Source organism: Moschus berezovskii, chromosome 4 (assembly GCF_049115385.1).
Source record: "Moschus berezovskii isolate FMDL1 chromosome 4, NW_MosBer_1.0, whole genome shotgun sequence".
In the NCBI taxonomy this organism is placed as follows: Eukaryota; Metazoa; Chordata; class Mammalia; order Artiodactyla; family Moschidae; genus Moschus; species Moschus berezovskii.
This window is the reverse complement of record NC_142463.1, coordinates 70,518,417-70,536,128: the sequence shown is the minus strand read 5'-3', so window position 1 is coordinate 70,536,128 and position 17,712 is coordinate 70,518,417. Positions and strand designations below refer to the sequence as shown.

Sequence of the window (17,712 nt, the reverse complement as noted above, 5' to 3'; positions counted from 1 at the left end):
TTTTGCTATGGAAGTTATACCAACCTGAGAAAATGAGCTGAAGTATATACCTCCTTTTTATAATGTCTGAAAGAGTCAAGTCTATTTAAAAGTGGGATTTTCTGGGACTTCCCTGGTGGCTCATTGGTAAAGAATCTGTCTGCCAATGCAGGAGACATGGGTTTGATCTCTGATCCAGGAAGGTCCCACATGCCATGGAGTAACTAGGCCCATGTACCACAACTTCTGAGCTCAAACTCTAGAGCCCATAAGCCACAACAACTGAAGCACACCTGCTATGAGGCCCATGAGTTGCAACTACTGAAGCCCCGGTACTGTAGAGCCCGTGCATGCTCTGTGACAAGAGACATGACCACAATGAGAAGCCCAGGCACTGCAACAAAGAGAAGTCCCCGCTCATTGCAACCACAGAAAGACATCACAGCAATGAAGACCCAGTGTAATGAAAAATAAATAACAGAGTAATCAAAACTAAATAACATTTTTTTAAAAAGTGGGATTTTTCTGAGGTAGAATTTATGTGTAAAACCACTTAGGACTCTTTGTATGGGTGTGTATGTATATGTAGTTTGTAGATATGCTTAAATTAATAACCCAATTTCTTTAATATGTATATCTATTCAGGTTTTCTAGTTCTTCAAGAGTCAGTTTTGTGTGTTAAGCTTTTCCTGAAAACTACCCATGTTGTCAAGATTCTCAAATTTATTAACATAAATTATATATTTTAATATCTGTTATGCTTGTACTTATGTCTATTTTCTCTTTCCTGATATAGTTTGTTCATGCCTTTTTTATACCAATCTTGCAAAAAATTTATCTATATTAATAGTGTTCAAAAAATCTGCTTTTGTTGATTCTATTGTGTCTTTGTTATTTTATTGTATTAATTTCTGCTTTTTACCTAATTTTATTTTCCTTCTAATTTATTTTTGTTTACATGTTGTTCTTTTCCAAATATCTTGAGTTGAAGTCTTAGCTCCCTAGTTTTAAATCTTCTTTTCTTAATATAAGCATGAAAAACCATAAATATGTCTCTTTCTAAGTATTGTTTTAACTGTATTCTATAGGCTGTAATACTTTTTTCTGTTTTTACTAGTTTCTGATATGATTTTTTTGATCCACAAGTAATACAGAAGTTTGAAATTTTTCTGACTATATTGAGTTTTCTAAAAGTTTATTGCTGTCAATTTCCCACCACATTGTGTTCACAGAACACAATCTATATGATTTTGATCCTTTGGTTAAGGCTTGCTTTATGGTCCAGTATGTAAAAATCAATCCTTATAAATATGATATGTGCTTAAAAATATTGTGTATTTTCATATTGTTGGGTGCAGGATTCTAGAGTTGATCATCACATTAAAGATGTTAACTGAATTGTTTAAATCTATATCCTTATTAATTTTCTGCTTGATTGATCAGCTTCTGAGAGATGTGGCTGAAAATCTCCAATAGTAACTGTGAATTTGCCATTTTTTTCTTGTAAGTCTGTCAAATTTTGCTTTGTTATGTGATGCTTTGTTATAAGTTTAGACTTTCAAAAATGTTTTTGCAGGCTATTCCTATAACTAGTCCAATTCCAAGTTCATTATGATTCCTTGGGTCCAAATTTTGGAGAGTCCTTGAATGGAAGTATGGTCCTGGGGAGACCTCAGGGTGATTTTCATATCTGAGTATAATTACTATACTTTATTTGTAGTCATTATATTTGTATAACCTTGTTTTTAATGATGTACTTGACCGTGATTCAGTTCAGTTCAGTTGCTCAGTCATGTCTGACTCTTTGCGACCCCATGAACCGTAGCACGCCAGGTTTCCCTGTCTATCACCAACTCCCAGAGTCCATCCAAATCCATGTCCATTGAGTTAGTGATGCCATCCAACTATCTCATCCTCTGTCGTTCCCTTCTCCTCCTGCTCTCAATCTTTCCCAGCATCAGGGTCTTTTCAAATGAGTCAGCTCTTCGCATCAGGTGGCCAAAGTATTGGAGTTTCAGCTTCAACATGAACACCCAGGACTGATCTCCTTTAGGACGGACTGGTTGGATCTCCTTGCAGTCCAAGGGACTCTCAAGAGTCTTCTCCAACACCACAGTTCAAAAGCATCAATTCTTCTGCACTCAGCCTTCTTTATAGTCCAACTCTCACACCTATACTTGGCCATTGGAAAAACCATAGCCTTGACTAGACGGACCTTTATTGGCAAAGTAATGTCTCTGCTTTTCAATATGCTGTCTAGGTTGGTCATAACTTTCCTTCCAAGGAGTAAGTGTCTTTTAATTTCATGGCTGCAGTCACCATCTGCAGTGATTTTGGAGCCCAGAAAAATAAAGTCTGACACTGTTTCCCCATCTATTTGCTATGAAGTGATGGAACCAGATGCCATGATCTTAGTTTTCTGAATGTTGAGCCTCAAGCCAACTTTTTCACTGTCCTCTTTCACTTTCATCAAGAGGCTCTTTAGTTCTTCTTCACTTTCTGCTGTGAGGGTGGTGTCATCTGAATATATGAGGTTATTGATATTTCTCCCGGCAATCTTGATTTCAGCTTGTGCTTCATCCAGCCCAGCATTTCTCATGAGGTACTCTGCATATAAGTTAAATAAGCAGGGTGACAATATACAGCCTTGATGTATTCCTTTTCCTATTTGGAACCAGTCTGTTGTTCCATGTCCAGTTCTAACTGTTGCTTCCTGACCTGCATATAGGTTTCTCAAGAGGCAGGTCAGGTAGTCTGGTATTCCCATCTCTTTCAGAATGTTCCACAGTTTATTGTGATCCACACAGTCAAAGGCTTTGGCATAGTCAATGAAGCAGAAATAGATGTTTTTCTGGAACTCTCTTGCTTTTTCGATGATCCAGCGGATGTCGGTAATTTGATCTCTGGTGCCTCTGCCTTTTCTAAATCCAGCTTGAACATCTGGAAGTTCATGGTTCACATATTGCTGAAGCCTGGCTTGGAGAATTTTAAGCATCACTACTAGTACGTGAGATGAGTACAACTGTGCAGTAGTTCGAGCATTCTTTGGCATTGCCTTTCTTTGGGATTGGAATGAAGACTGACCTTTTCCAGTCCTGTGACCACTGCTAAGTTTTCCAAATTTGCTGGCATATTGAGTGCAGCACTTTCACAGCATCATCTTTCAGGATTTGAAATAGCTCAACTGGAATTCCATCACCTCCACTAGCTTTGTTCATAGTGATACTTCTTAAGGCCCATTTGACTTCACATTCCAGGATGTCTGGCTCTAGGTGAGTGTTCACACATCGTGATTATCTGGGTCATGATTATCTGGGTCATGTATTACTTTTTTGTATTATCTTGATTACTGTATGTAAAAAGAGTTAAGGGTCAGTTGAGCTTTCAGAAGGTTTGAGCTAGATTTAATCTACAGCAGGGTTAAGCTTCCCTGGTGGCTTAGACAGTAAAGAATCTGTCCGCAGTGCAGGAGACCTGAGTTCCATCCCTGGGTTGGGAAGATACCCTGGAGAAGGGAACAGCAAACCACTCTAGTATTCTTGCCTGGAGAATTCCATGGACAAAGGAACCTGGCAGGCTACAGTCCATGGAGTCGCATAAGAGTCAGACATGACTGAGCAGCTAACACTAACCTACAACAACCTAGTTTAAAATTATCTTTTGCCTTTATGTAAAACTGTGAGTTTTGAACTTCACAGGCCTCCATTTTGTTTTGTTTTGTTTTTTCTCTCCAAGCTAATTAACAGGATTCTAAAACTTACTCTTGGGAATGCAAGTCCTCCTAATGAACGATCAATCAATAGTAAAAGAATCTCAAAAATATGAGAATATTTTCCCTCTTTCCTTATAACTACTTAAAACATATTGTTTTGCATCACAAAGCTATCTCTCTGATAAAGGGATGAATTGAGAACATTTTAAAACCAGCATTTTTATCTCCTGTCCAAAATTTAGACTTGTGTGAAAATGTATTTTTCTCTCATAATAACTCTCTTAAATGTTATTTGTGAAAAGCAAATGACAAAACATGAACTTTAGACAATGTTGCAATATCCTATAAAATGTAACCTGTAGCCTTTGCAGTGTCTGTCTGCTTTGCTTGATAAATCATTACCTACAAGTACCTTTTGGGACTTTCCAGGTGGCTCAGATGGTAAAGAATCTGTCTGCAACGCAGCAGACCTGGGTTGGATCCATGGGTCGAGAAGCCTAAAGAAGGGAATGGCAGCCCACTCTAGTATTCTTGCATAGAGAATTCCATGGAGATAGGAGCCTGGAGGGCTACAGTCCATGGGGTCAAAAAGAGTCCAGGACACGACTGAGTGACTAACACAAGTACCTTTTAAATCGACATCTCTATTTTGCAAAATATACACATATATATTTATACTTGTACATTTTGTTATTGTTTTTAGTCAAAAAAGAAGATGTGGATTTACCTCTCTTTTCATTCATATAGTCTCATGGATTCCATATTCAAAGAATTTGAGAGATTTTGTTTCATTTAAAGTAACACCTGCTAGAACTTTTTTATGTCCTCTTACTTTCAACCATTTTGTGTCTTTGTGATTTACTTGTGTCTCAATCAAATCTGACATTTTGGTTTTTAACACATGAATATTTATTGTGTTTACTGACATATTGAAATTGTTTTTGACATCTTATTTTGTGCTTTCTATTTACCCTGCTTTGCTTCCTTTTTCTCCTTTTCTGCCTTCTTTTGAATTGATAGTTTTCTAGTCCCCTTCTACTGGTTTGGAAATAATACATTCTATTATTTTATTTTACTAGAAAACAAATTATTACATATATATGTGAGTGATTTCCAGCTTTATGTACCTATCATTTATCTATCTATATGATTTCTAATTCTATTGTACATGTCAAATATAACCTGTCTTTTGTATTTTCATTTCTTTATCTCTCTAAGTTATATTCTAGGTAATTTTTTTTAGATCTACCTTCCAATTCATAATCCTCTTTATCTTGGCTGACCTGCTATTGCAGTCCATGGGGTCGCTAGGGGTCGGACACGACTGAGCGACTTCACTTTCATTTTTACACATTGGAGAAGGAAATGGCGACCCACTCCAGTGTTCTTGCCTGGAGAATCCCAGGGACGGGGGAGCCTGGTGGACTTCCATCTATGGGGTCACACAGAGTTGGACACGACTGAAGTGACTTAGCAGCAGCAGCAGCATGGACTTTAAGACTTCAATAACATACTTCTCCCACCTCATACTGCGACAAGTTGACTCACTGGAAAAGACTCTGATGCTAGGAAAGGTTGGGGGCGGGAGGAGAAGGGGACGACAGAGAATGAGATGGCTGGATGGCATCACCGACTCTGTGGACATGAGTTTGAGTGAACTCCGGGAGTTGGTGATGGACAGGGAGGCCTGGCCTGCTGTGATTCATGGGGTCGCGGAGAGTCGGACACGACTGAGCAACTGAACTGAACTGAACTGACTGAACATACTTTTCATTTCTAGAAGTTCTTTTGGTTCTTTTCCGGTCCTTTCCACCCTGTCATATTTTTCTTATTCTTTACTCATATTTTTATTCTTTCATTTAATAATTTAAACTTACTTTACAGTCTTTATTAGTTCTGTTATTTGAAATTTTTAGGAGTTCTGCTGCAATTGTGTTCTGACTCACTATTGGTGGGTTGGTATTTTTTGTAATTTGGATTATCAACTCATCTTCAGTGGACCTTATCTGTGGGGATATTGTGAGTCTGAATTGAGGTATATCTTCCAGAGAGATTCTGTCTTTGTTTCTGCTAGGTTTTCTAGGGAGTGTTACCAGCCTATGATGATGTTAAAATATAATTTTTTCCCCTAGGATTTCTAGTATTATGGTAGTAGCATAAATTCAAACCCCTAAACATTTTTAAGGCAGGCTGTGACTGCTAATACTCAGAGAATCTTTTTTCTCCTATGTAGTGTCCAAACTCAAATTTCCATGTCTTATCTTTCACACTATATCTTCTCTCTAGACAATATTTTCTGAAACAAAAGCCTCATTTATCTGTTTGTGACTCCAAGATATCACATATCCTCCCCCCAAGTTCTCCCCTCTGAGTTCCAGAACCTCCTAGCCTACTAACTATTTGAATAATCTAAGGCACCATTTCAAACTCAACTAGTCTAAGGTCAATAAAATTTATGACCTCAAAATGAGTTCTCTTCTAGTACTTTCTGTCTCAGTGATTGGCCTGACTGTCTGTAGAGTTGTTCATGGCAAAGATTCGGGAGTCATCTTCGACTTCTCTCTTCTTCTCAGTTCCCCATCCAACCCATTACCAACGTTGTCAACTTATCTCTTAAATATTTCTTAAATCTACCCATTCTCCCCATCTCTACTGCTTTCAGAATAGTTCAAGCTGCAATCTTCTTTAGCCTGGATTTCTGAAGTTCCGCCACATTCACTCTTTCAACACATTCTCCGTATTGAGTGAATATATTCAAATACAAATTGGATCATTTTTCTGCTTGAAACTCTCATTCACTGGCTTCACGTTCATGGCTCTTAATATGGTCTCCTCGGCTCTGCTTAACCAGCCACTGCCTACCTCTCGGACTCATTCTCATTCCTTTCTCTTCTCTGCATCCTCACTTTCTGTGCTCTGACACTTGGTTACTTAAAACCATAGCCTTCCATCTTCCTGCACAGCCTTGGAAGAGGCTGTTTCCTTTTTCTGGAATGCCAGTCTCCCTACCCCAAACTTTGTCCAGTCAATACCAAACTCATCCTTAATTTCCTCATTCAAACATTATTTCTTCCATTCTCATCCCCTTCTTTCAAAGTCTTTAGGTTAGCTTATAACCATACATTCATTACTGCAGTTGTTTGCTGATGCTGTTTTCTCTACTCAGCTACAAGTTTTGTGAGATCAAGGACCTTGTCTCATTTTGCTCATTATAGTATTCTGAGTGCTGGCATAGTCCAGAACATAGAAAGTGCTTAACAGATATTTTTAAAATGATTATTTAAAAATATAACTAAAAATATACATCTATTCAAAATCCAAAGGGACAGAAGTGAATAGTTATGGATAAAACAAGTTACACCTATATGGGAGATCTACTGTATTCTCTTTACTTTTCCATATGTTTAATTTTCTATAAAAAAAAGATTATGCAACTTATAAAACACCAAAATAATTTAAGTATTTGGATAAATGGTGAATTTAATCTTAAAAATCAAATATTGGCTCTGTATGGAAAGAATATTTTGTTTAACTAAAAAGAACAAATTATACTGACCTGAAGATATTTCGGTAATGGTTAATTGGACCACTTAATGCTCCAGGCTGAGAAAAAACATAAATATAAGCTTCAAGATCTTCTGTTGTTAGTCGACATCCTTTTCTTCCAAAGCCAGTGCTGTGACTAGTAAACAGATGTTTCAAAGCCTGGTAAGTGAGAAAAGGATAATTAAGACTTTTTAGCTACTTAACAGTAACCAAATATTTGGCTTTTGAAAGAGAACGATGGTCAGTGTGCAGTGATTGCTCCCAGCTTCTGCTCTAGCCAGGTTGGAGACCTCATTGTTTATAAGCACACTTAATGCATTTCTGCCGACCTGGCTTTATTTTTTATATTCTTCCCTTTCGTCCCCCATGCACACTTCACCTTTTTTCCCCACACTTCACCTTTATGAAAAGTATCCTGTCTTCTTGGTGTCTATTCCCATTCTGCTGAGCTAAAGCCTTCCCTGATATTCCAGCTAACAACTGTTTATCTGTTTCAGTTCAGTTCAGTTGAGTTCAGTCACTCAGTCGTGTCCGACTCTCTGCGACCCCATGAATCACAGCATGCCAGGCCTCCCTGTCTATCACCAACTCCCGGAGTTCACTCAAACTCATGTCCACAGAGTCGGTGATGCCATCCAGCCATCTCATTCTCTGTCCTCCCCTTCTCCTCCCGCCCCCAACCTTTCCCAGCATCAGAGTCTTTTCCAGTGAGTCAACTCGTCGCATGAGGTGGCCAAAGTATTGGAGTTTCAGCTTTAGCATCAGTCCTTCCAATGAACACCCAGGATTGATCTCCTTTAGAATGGACTGGTTGGATCTCCTTGCAGTCCAAGGGACTCTCAAGAGTCTTCTCCAACACCACAGTTCAAAAGCATCAATTCTTCGGCGATCAGCTTTCTTCACAGTCCAACTCTCACATCCATACATGACCACGGGAAAAACCATTGCCTTGACTAGACGGACCTTTGTTGGCAAAGTAATGTCTCCGCTTTTTAATATACTATCTAGGCTGGTCATAACTTTCCTTCCAAGGAGTAAGCGTCTTTTAATTTCATGGCTGCAATCAGCATCCGCAGTGATTTTGGAGCCCCAAAAAATAAAGTCTGACACTGTTTCCACTGTTTTTCCATCTATTTCCCATGAAGTGATGGGACCAGATGCCATGATCTTTGTTTTCTGAATGTTGAGCTTCAAGCCAACCTTTTCACTCTCTTCTTTCACTTTCATCAAGAGGCTTTTTAGTTCCTCTTCACTTTCATCCATAAGGGTAGTGTCATCTGCATATCTGAGGTTATTGATATTTCTCCCAGCAATCTTGTTTATCTGTTTACTGACAACCAATCCACCACCACCCCCTGTTTGAACTTCTTTTGACCACAACCTAGAGTAACAAACACATTTTACATCATGATCCAGTTCATAGATCTACGTATATATTTCAAAAACAAAAGAAATAAAGAATATCACTCTTATTGCAGCATGTACTGATATCTTCAATTCTGTTCTACTTTATATTTAAGGATTCAAATTGCAAGTCACTTTACTGAATTGAAAAACTTATATCCTGACTCACAAATGGGTTCCCCCTACAATCTGAAATCTCTATACCGGCATTTCTCAAAATGTGTCTCTTAACTAGCTGAATCAGAATTATTGGGATTCTTTTTTAAAAAATTTATTTTTAATTGGAGGATAATTGCTTTACAATATTGTGTTGGTTTCTGCCATATACAAATATGAATCAGCCATAGGTATACATGTGTCCACTCCCTCTTGAACCTCCCTCCCACTTCCCACCTCATCCCACCCATCTAGGTGGTCATAGAGCACTGGTTTGAGCTCCCTGAGTCATACAGCAGATTTCCACTGGTTATTTGGGATTCTTGTATAAAATTAGACCCTCAACCCCAAAACATGCTTGCAAAAATATTGAATGACATGTGCAGGAGGTGATTCATTGCAACATTGTTTGTGACAGAAAAAGAATGGAAACAAATGTTTATCAGTGGGTGGGGTAGTGGTGGTTGAATAAACTATGGCATAGCCACACAATGGCATATTAGTGTTTTTAAGACTCTAAGAAAAGATGGAGACAATCTCTATGCTGATGATGGAGTCATCTGCAGGATATATTGTTAAGTGGCAAAACAAAGCAAGGGTGGAAAATAGTGTTTATATTAATAGTATGTTATCTTTTGTGAAAAAAAGGAGAAAACAAATACATGCACATTTGCTTATGTTTTTAATAGAAACAATAAAAAGATGAAACAAAACTAGCCAAAGTGGTTTTCTATGGGAGAAAGAAGAAATAGGATGGAGATAGAGAAACAGAGATAAGTAAGACTCCTCTGAATGTACATTGTTTTATTAGACTTTTAACTTAAAACTGTATATATGTTTCATATAGCATCATGCTGCTGCTGCTGCTGCTAAGTCACTTCAGTCGTGTCCGACTCTGTGTGACCCCATATTCGGAAGCCCACCAGGCTCCCCCTTCCCTGGGATTCTCCAGGCAAGAACACTGGAGCGGGTTGCCATTTCCTTCTCCAATGTGTGAAAGTGAAAAGTGAAAGTGAAGTCGCTCTGTCGTGTCTGACCCTTAGCGACCCCACGGACTGCAGCCTACCAGGCTCCTCCATCCATGGGATTTTCTAGGCAAGAGTACTGGAGTGGCTTGCCATTGCCTTCTCGGATAGCATCATGGAAGTTATGTAAAAATCCTGTAGTCTTAAACTTGCTTAAGAAATGTGGATTAGAACTCATAATTTTTTTTCTGTCTAAAAAATATGTATGTCCAAATCCCGTCCAATGGAAAGATCTAGAAACAATGAAAACTCAGTAACAATGGTCACCTAAATCATGGTCTCTAAATACTATATCCTGCTAATAGGAGCCAGAGTTCCTTCAGTAAATGACTGATTCCAGATCTGGAACAGGACATAAATAATGAACTTAGGATATTAAGGAAGCAAGCTACTACTTACTAAAGGGCTCTTGCGTCATGCGGACACAGGAGCCAACACAAAGGAGTTCATACTTGTAACAATCTGGGCATCAAAGAGAATAAAGACTGTGATCAGCTGATACATCAGTTCAGTTCAGTTCAGTTGCTCAGTCATGTCTGATTTTTTGCGACCCCAGGGACTGCAGCACGACAGGCTTCCCTGTTCATCACCAACTCTGGCAGCTTGCTCAAACTCATGTCCATCGAGTCGGTGATGCCATCCATAGTGAACAAATTTTCAAAAATTAGGAACTCATAATGATATGAAAAAAACTTGCGTTGGTCATCATTGGGGGTTTAGAGGGTACCAACTCATTACTCTAGACATTGTTTATAAAGGGAAATAATGAAGCATTTATCCTGCCATTCTTGTGGGAACCATATTTCAGAATAATCAAATACGGGTGTGGAAAACTCTTCTTTATAGAAGAATTCCAATTAATAAAAGCTGAAAGAATAATAGAACTAGAAAATCACTATTTTCTAAATGAACCTAGGCAGTGATGATCAAGGTCTGCTAGAATTATTTGGTGAAATGTTGTTAGGCAATTTGGATAGCCTGACAATTTGTAAGCCCACTGGTTAGTATTAGCATTACTAAAACTGGGACTACTAGACATTTTGTGCCTCTTTGACATAATACATTAGGAAATATACAGTACTACCTATAAAATAATTCTTGTCAAATTAAACCATCAAGCCTCTACAGCAGTAGTACCTATGAACTAGGAAAGACAAGGGTTAGCAGAACTAGTTAAATAATACTGTGATGAAGGAGTCAGTCAAATTCAGAATATGAACCATTCCTCAGGACATATGAACAAGTTTTTTCATAAAAAAAAAGTGGTGGTAAAAAGAAAAGAACTGTTAAATGATTTTAAAATCCTTAACAACCAAATATAATGTTTAGTTCTTATTTGGTTCCTGATTCAAACAAATAAAGTATATAAAATGATATTAAGAAGTTTTTCATTTTCTTAGGTTTGAAAATGGCATAGAGTTATGTTTTCTTTTAAAGTCCTTATTGTCAGAGGTATATGCAGAATCATTTCCAGGTAAAAAAATACTATGTCTTTTTTAACCTCTCTAAATACTTAACACCATGTTGGACAAATAAGAAGCAACCAATTAACTGAAGAAATAGATACTACACATGACTGTTGGTGTCACTGTACATGGTATACCAATACCTGCAGGTTTAACTTTGTCTTGGTGTTTTCATTACTCCCAAGGGCTTCTGCTTCTACTACTGTCACACTCTCTCATCAGGCATTCATATTCATTTATCTCTGCATGGAATGTTCTCCAGAAAGAGGTATGACTTTAGGGGCACAGGCTCTCACAAAGATTTGAATTAACAGCCAGGCATTCAACCATACAAACAGACTGTAAAAATAAATGTGTATGCCTATAAATGAAACCTTAGAGACATTTATCAAGTTTTAGCATTTGTCTGTTTTTCTTCTTAAAGATGGGTTTTAATTTAAAATGTTTTTCATTAATATTAATACATTATTACATTATATTACATTCATACAATACATTAGTTTGACTTATCTCTTTTTTTTTGGCATAGGAGGAGATGCCTAGTACAGTGCATAACACATAACAGATATACAATAAATGATTATTTAAAATCAGAACAACGTAAGGAGGACCAGTTTTGTTGGGTTTTTTGTTTGTTTTCAGTCCTTTAGTCTATCTTTGTTTTATTCTTAACTTCCTAATTTGTTATCCTCTTGGGCACCAGTCTTTTCTTACTTTAATTGAAGTATAATTAACATATCATATTATGTTAGTTCCAAGTGTACAACATAATGATTCAATATTTGTATATACTTCAAAATAATCATAAACAATAAGATCACAGACAATAAGTCTGGTTAACATCCATCACCATATTTGACTTACTTTGAAATCATTTATGGAGAACATAAATTCTGGGAACCATGGTATCTGGAAGAAGTAATAATAGCTGGATTTGAACAGCTGGGCCGGGTGTCGTAAAATATATTCTGAAATTAAAATGCCATGTTAGACCTTATCAAGTGATATGAATTACTATTGAAGTAACTTCTTTTTAAGACAATTTCACTTTTGAGATGATCCCATAAAAGTATTCACAAATAAGGCTTCCGTATATTTCTCTTTGGAACAATTTCTATGTTCTTATATTTTATTTTGGATATTTTTGGTATTTTAAATATTTATAGCCCTTTGAATAAAAAGAAAGTTCCACTTCGTGAAGTATGGACTCAAAAGGAATAAGAAAACTCAAACTTTTAACACTGCCTTTTCTCCAAAGTTATTATCAGTGACTTAACACTTTTCCTAAGGATACATGGGGAAGTAATTGTCTATTGTTTAAAAGATTTTCCTGGCAGGCTGATTTAAATATCTTATTCATTTGGCCTCAACAGAAACTAAAGCATTTCCTTTAAATTCATTCATGTATCTAGAAAATGTATTCATTTAATGAATTTTTGAATATCTACTATGTGTGAGGGGATTTAGTGTGAACGAGAGAAAAGAGATTCCCATTCACCAGGAACTTACGTAATAAATAAGTAATGAATACTTAAAAAATCATTTTAGTTAGCAAAAATACCATAAAGAAAATTAAACATGGTAATCTGGTTGAAAGCAATGGTTGGGTGGTGTGGAAGAGGAACTATTATTTAGTAAAGGTGGTGAAATAGGCTTCTCTGGGGATGTAGGAAGAATATTAAAGAACAGAAAGTAGGTCCTGTGCTTGGTTCATTAAAGAAGCAGAAAGAAGGCCAGGGTGGCTAGTGTGCAGTGAATGAGGAGAGGAGATGGCATGAGATGAGTCAGAAAGAAAAGCAGAAGCCCAGTTAGGTAAGGCCAGAATGATAATGACTTTAAGTGCTTTGGGAAGACACTGAAGTTTTAAAACTAGGGAATAATGTGATCATACATATTAAATATTGGAGAAGGAAATGGCAACCCACTCCAGTGTTCTTGCCTGGAGAATTTCACGGACAGAAGAACCTGGTTGGACAGTCCACGGGGTCGCAAAGAGTTAGACATGACTGACTGACTAACACTCACACACACATTAAATGTGCATACTTGTGTATTGTGTACTAAATTTTCCTCACTATAGAGGTGATTTTTCCCCCTCATTTCTAATATTGTAACTGTACTCAACATGGCTGGAGTTTTTAAACTTATATTTCTCAGATAAGTAGAGCACTGTTTTGCTTATACTTTTTGTAAAGTCATCGAGTAAGATTTACTTATCCCTGCATTAAGAGATATCAATACCATTAAGGGGAAAATATATTCATGTTATATATTATATTCATATTACTTGAAGACCTCATATTGACCTGACCAGGGTTGAACCTATTAATAATAGTTCCAGAAATATTCAAGTATTTTCTTATTGAAATGATCAATTACAGTATGGACAATAGCAGTGTATGTGTTGCTTCAATCGTGTCTGACTCTTCGCGACCCAATAGACTGTAGCCTGCCAGGCTCCTCAGTCCATGGGATTCTCCAAGAATACTGGAGTTGGTTGCCATCCCTCCTTCAGAGGATCTTCCCGACCCAGGGATCGAACCCACATTGGCATTTCCTGCATTGGCAGGTGGTTCTTTACCATTAGTGCCACCTGGGAAGCTCCCGTATAGCAGTACCACCAAAATAACATTTACTCCAGGGTCCTGATCAATTGAACAAGCATGTAGCACAACTTCTATTGCCTAATGCAACTGAGAGAAATATGATGAACCTCAGATCGGTATTTGACTCCTAAGCAGTCACACTATTTACTTTAACCAAGATAGGATAATTGGATATGTATCTAAAATTTAACTTTTATACATATTTATACAATATTTATGTAGTCATGTTCCCTTTCTCCTTCACTTTCTCTAATTTTGAAGAAGAAATAAAAATATGCTGTTCTGAATTTTTGTCCTTGGGGGACTACTGTGGATTGTGACAGTACTGAACCTCAGAAAATTTGACAAGAATAGTTATATTCTTGGACAAAATTATAACTTATGTCAAAACCAAATAAAAATGTGCCTAGCTATTTTCACAGGTTGTTGCTGTTTGCTTGTTTGTTTTAAATCATTCTTTTAAGAGTTCTCTTTATAGCAGAGGTTCTGAAACATATCCCATGTGGACCCGTGGGGATCCTCAAGACCCTTTCAAAAGATCCAGGTGGTCAAACTATTTGAATACAATACTATTAGTTTTTCTCATTTTGTTGATATTTGCACATATGGTACAAAGGGAATAGTAGATAAAGCCATTGTTGCCTAAGCACAAACCAAAGCTGTGGCACTAAACAATACCACACTGTTTATAATATCATATTCTTCACACCACACGCTTGCTGTAAATAAATAAATACATAAAATGAAGTGGCAGTTTCACTTATGAATGTGTTTGATGAAACAGCAAAAATTATTAATTTCATTAAATTTCTACCTTTTGTATGTGTCTTGTGATGCAGTTAGAAAATATATATAAGGCAGTTCTGTTGAACACCAAAATCAATGATTATCTAGAGGAAAAGCAGTTCTTCAGCTGTTAAGTTGAATTAGCTGCCTTTTAAATAAAATATTTTTACTTGAAAGAATGACTAACAAACTATCATCAGTCAGACTTGGGTATTTAGCAGATGGTCTCCTGAAAATGAACAAAGCAAGCCTGTCACTTGAGGGAAAACAATCAGTGTTTGTTGTCAATATCAAGTTCAAGCTTTCAAATGAAAATCAGAATTTTGGAAACTTGTGTCTGCTACTGTGAGCTTGACAACTTTTCTATAAAGACTTTTTTGATGAAACTGCGGTGATATTAATGAGAGTGATTCTTTGATATCATATAATGAAATGTGTCAATTTATGGAAGACCTGCATAACTCAATGAACCAATATCTTTCAATGCATGATGACTGCAAAGTCACGCATAGGTAAAAAAAATCCATTCAAAGGGCTAGAGAGACCAATGGATTTTAATGTGACAGAATATGAAAAGTTCATTAATATGACATCAGATTGCACATTGTTACTAACCTTTAAGAAATCACCAATTTTTGAGTTTGGTGTAGTATTAAAGGAGAATATCCACACTTATTTGAAAAGGTTATTAAAATATTCCTCCCTTTTCCAATTACAAATCTGTGTGAGGCTAGATTTCTTCATATGCTTCAATGCAAACATTTGCAACAGATTGAATGTAGAAGCAGAACTGAGAATCCAGCTGTCTTCTATGAAGCCAAAAATTAAAGAGGTTTGCAAAAATGTAAAATAATGACACTCTTCTCACTAAAATTTTATTTTGGAAGATGTAGTCAGTTTTCAGGAAAATGTTATACATGTTAATATGTACTGGATTAATTATTTTTTAATGAATGAATACATAAACATTTAGAAATTTCTCATTTTTAATTTCCAATACAGTCAATGCATATGGGTATAACTCATATAAACAAATGCTCAGTGGGGTCTTCAATAATTTTTAAAAGTATAAAGGAGACCAAAAATTTGAGAACTGCTGCTTTAAAGAATGTTGCCATTCTTGATATTCAAAGCAGTCAAGAAAGAGGAAAATTTATTTCTAGGCTGTCAAGATTCTTTACTGTCAAAGTAATGTTACTGCATTTTTCCTTTAACTCTCCCCAAGTTAGCAGTAAAATGTCTTCTTAAAAAAATAAGATTATACAAGCAAATACAAAGCTACACTTCCTTTGACTCTTCAGGAACATTTAAAGCCAAGATAACTGATATTATTGTGTGCCATTATCATATTTTAGTCACTTAATTTAAAAAATATTACATTAATTGACTTTTACTGTTTTTAATCAAAAGTGTCGGTGACAACAGTGAGTTGTCATGCTATCAAAGATGTCTTAATGGAAATTTAAACTCACCTGTAAATACATTTGGATGAGGGAAGTTAATAACAATAAGCTTCATCACCATTTCTGGATAACAGATGGCAATGAGCCAAGCAATCATGCCTCCCCAGTCATGGCCAATAAGAACACATTTGCTATACCCTGTAATTGAGAAATGAATGTTGACATCATTGAAAAGAAACAGGTGGGTGCATCATTACCGCATATATACTAGATATGTTTCTAAAACTAACCTTTCTACTCTACTACCATAATTATGTACTTTCTGCAGATACTGAGTTTGGTGTTTCCAAAACCTGTATGTCTGAATATACTAGTGTAGTTTTTTTTCAAAAATTTAGATGCCCAGGTCCATTATAGACCTAAAGATTCAGAACCTCTCCTGGGAATTTATACTGAAAGAAAAAAATCTGAAATAGTTCAGCTCTGGTTACATAAACCTGAGTTTGAAAAACCATGGTAAAGACTACACATACCTAGGTCATAAGCAAGATTACATTATTGATTTGACTAGAAAACTGCATGATGACAAAATTAGGCCAAGTCTGACTGAATTAACACAAAATTTAATGATAAATGGCTGTTGGAAATCAGTGTCTCTGATTTTATTGTAATCACACTAAATTACAATGTTGCATTGACACCCCCAGACTGCATCCATTTTTTCTCCTCTAAAAATATTGACCTGATACATGCTCTCATTAGACTCTTATAGAAATGGGTCTTTGATTTCATGGGTTTCTCACTATACTGGCTCTATAAACACACTGGGTTTTAGTCAAAAGGGATGTAGTGGATTAGATTATTGCTAAAAAATATTTACTCCTTCTCCCCCTCTTCCCGGTGCATAGACGTAGTATACTTTACCACCAAGCCCCCACCACCTTTTTTGGCCTGAGGCATGCAGGATCTTAGTTCCCCCAGCAGGGATAGAACCCGTACTTCCTACAGTGGAAGCATGGAGTCTTAACCACTGAACCACCAGGGAAGTTTCTTTACTATCCATTTCATATTAGACTTGGCAGTGTGATTTTCTTTGGTTTCTTGGTGGCTGTATGACTTGATTTGGGACTCAGTCATGTGACTTGCGTTGACTAATGAGCAGTGACCAGAAATTTGAAGTATGTTTTGCTATGGGGCTCATCCTCTTGCCACTTCAACCACAGTGAGAAGAAGAGCTTTCCCCAGGTAGCTTCTCTCCTTCAGCTGGGACTGCAACCCAATTCACTCTGAGAAGTCAATCCTAGCTAGACCTGCGGCCTGAGGCTAAGACCCAGAAGGGTTCAGCCTAAGGTTGACCTGCAGATCCAGCATAGGAATGAATGCCTTTGACTGTATGTCACTGAGATTGGGGTGGTTTGTTACACAATATTATTGTGGTACTAACTGATCAATAAAAGATAATGCAAGTGTTTCTGCATCTAACAATATGTTTAAATGAATATTTAAGTGTGGGTTCTGAAGAAATAAACTTTCTGAGAATAAGAATCAAATTTCTAATAATTAGTTCTGAAAATAAAAAATAGTATACATTAAGTCAATTTTTAAAAACAAATTTTGAGAGTCACTTTT

The 17,712-nt window shown here is 36.7% G+C and overlaps 1 protein-coding gene across 1 annotated transcript in view; it reads right to left on the bottom strand.

Annotated features, from left to right (window-relative positions):
- EPHX4 (epoxide hydrolase 4) overlaps window positions 1–17,712 on the bottom strand; it is a 35,356-nt gene that overhangs the window by 7,423 nt on the left and 10,221 nt on the right. The window contains exons 4-6 of the mRNA XM_055403157.1: window positions 16,153–16,281; window positions 12,153–12,256; window positions 7,248–7,396 (exon numbers count right to left, since the gene is read on the bottom strand). Of these exons, the coding sequence (XP_055259132.1) occupies window positions 7,248–7,396; window positions 12,153–12,256; window positions 16,153–16,281 (382 nt within the window). The remainder of the gene's footprint in view (window positions 1–7,247; window positions 7,397–12,152; window positions 12,257–16,152; window positions 16,282–17,712) is intronic.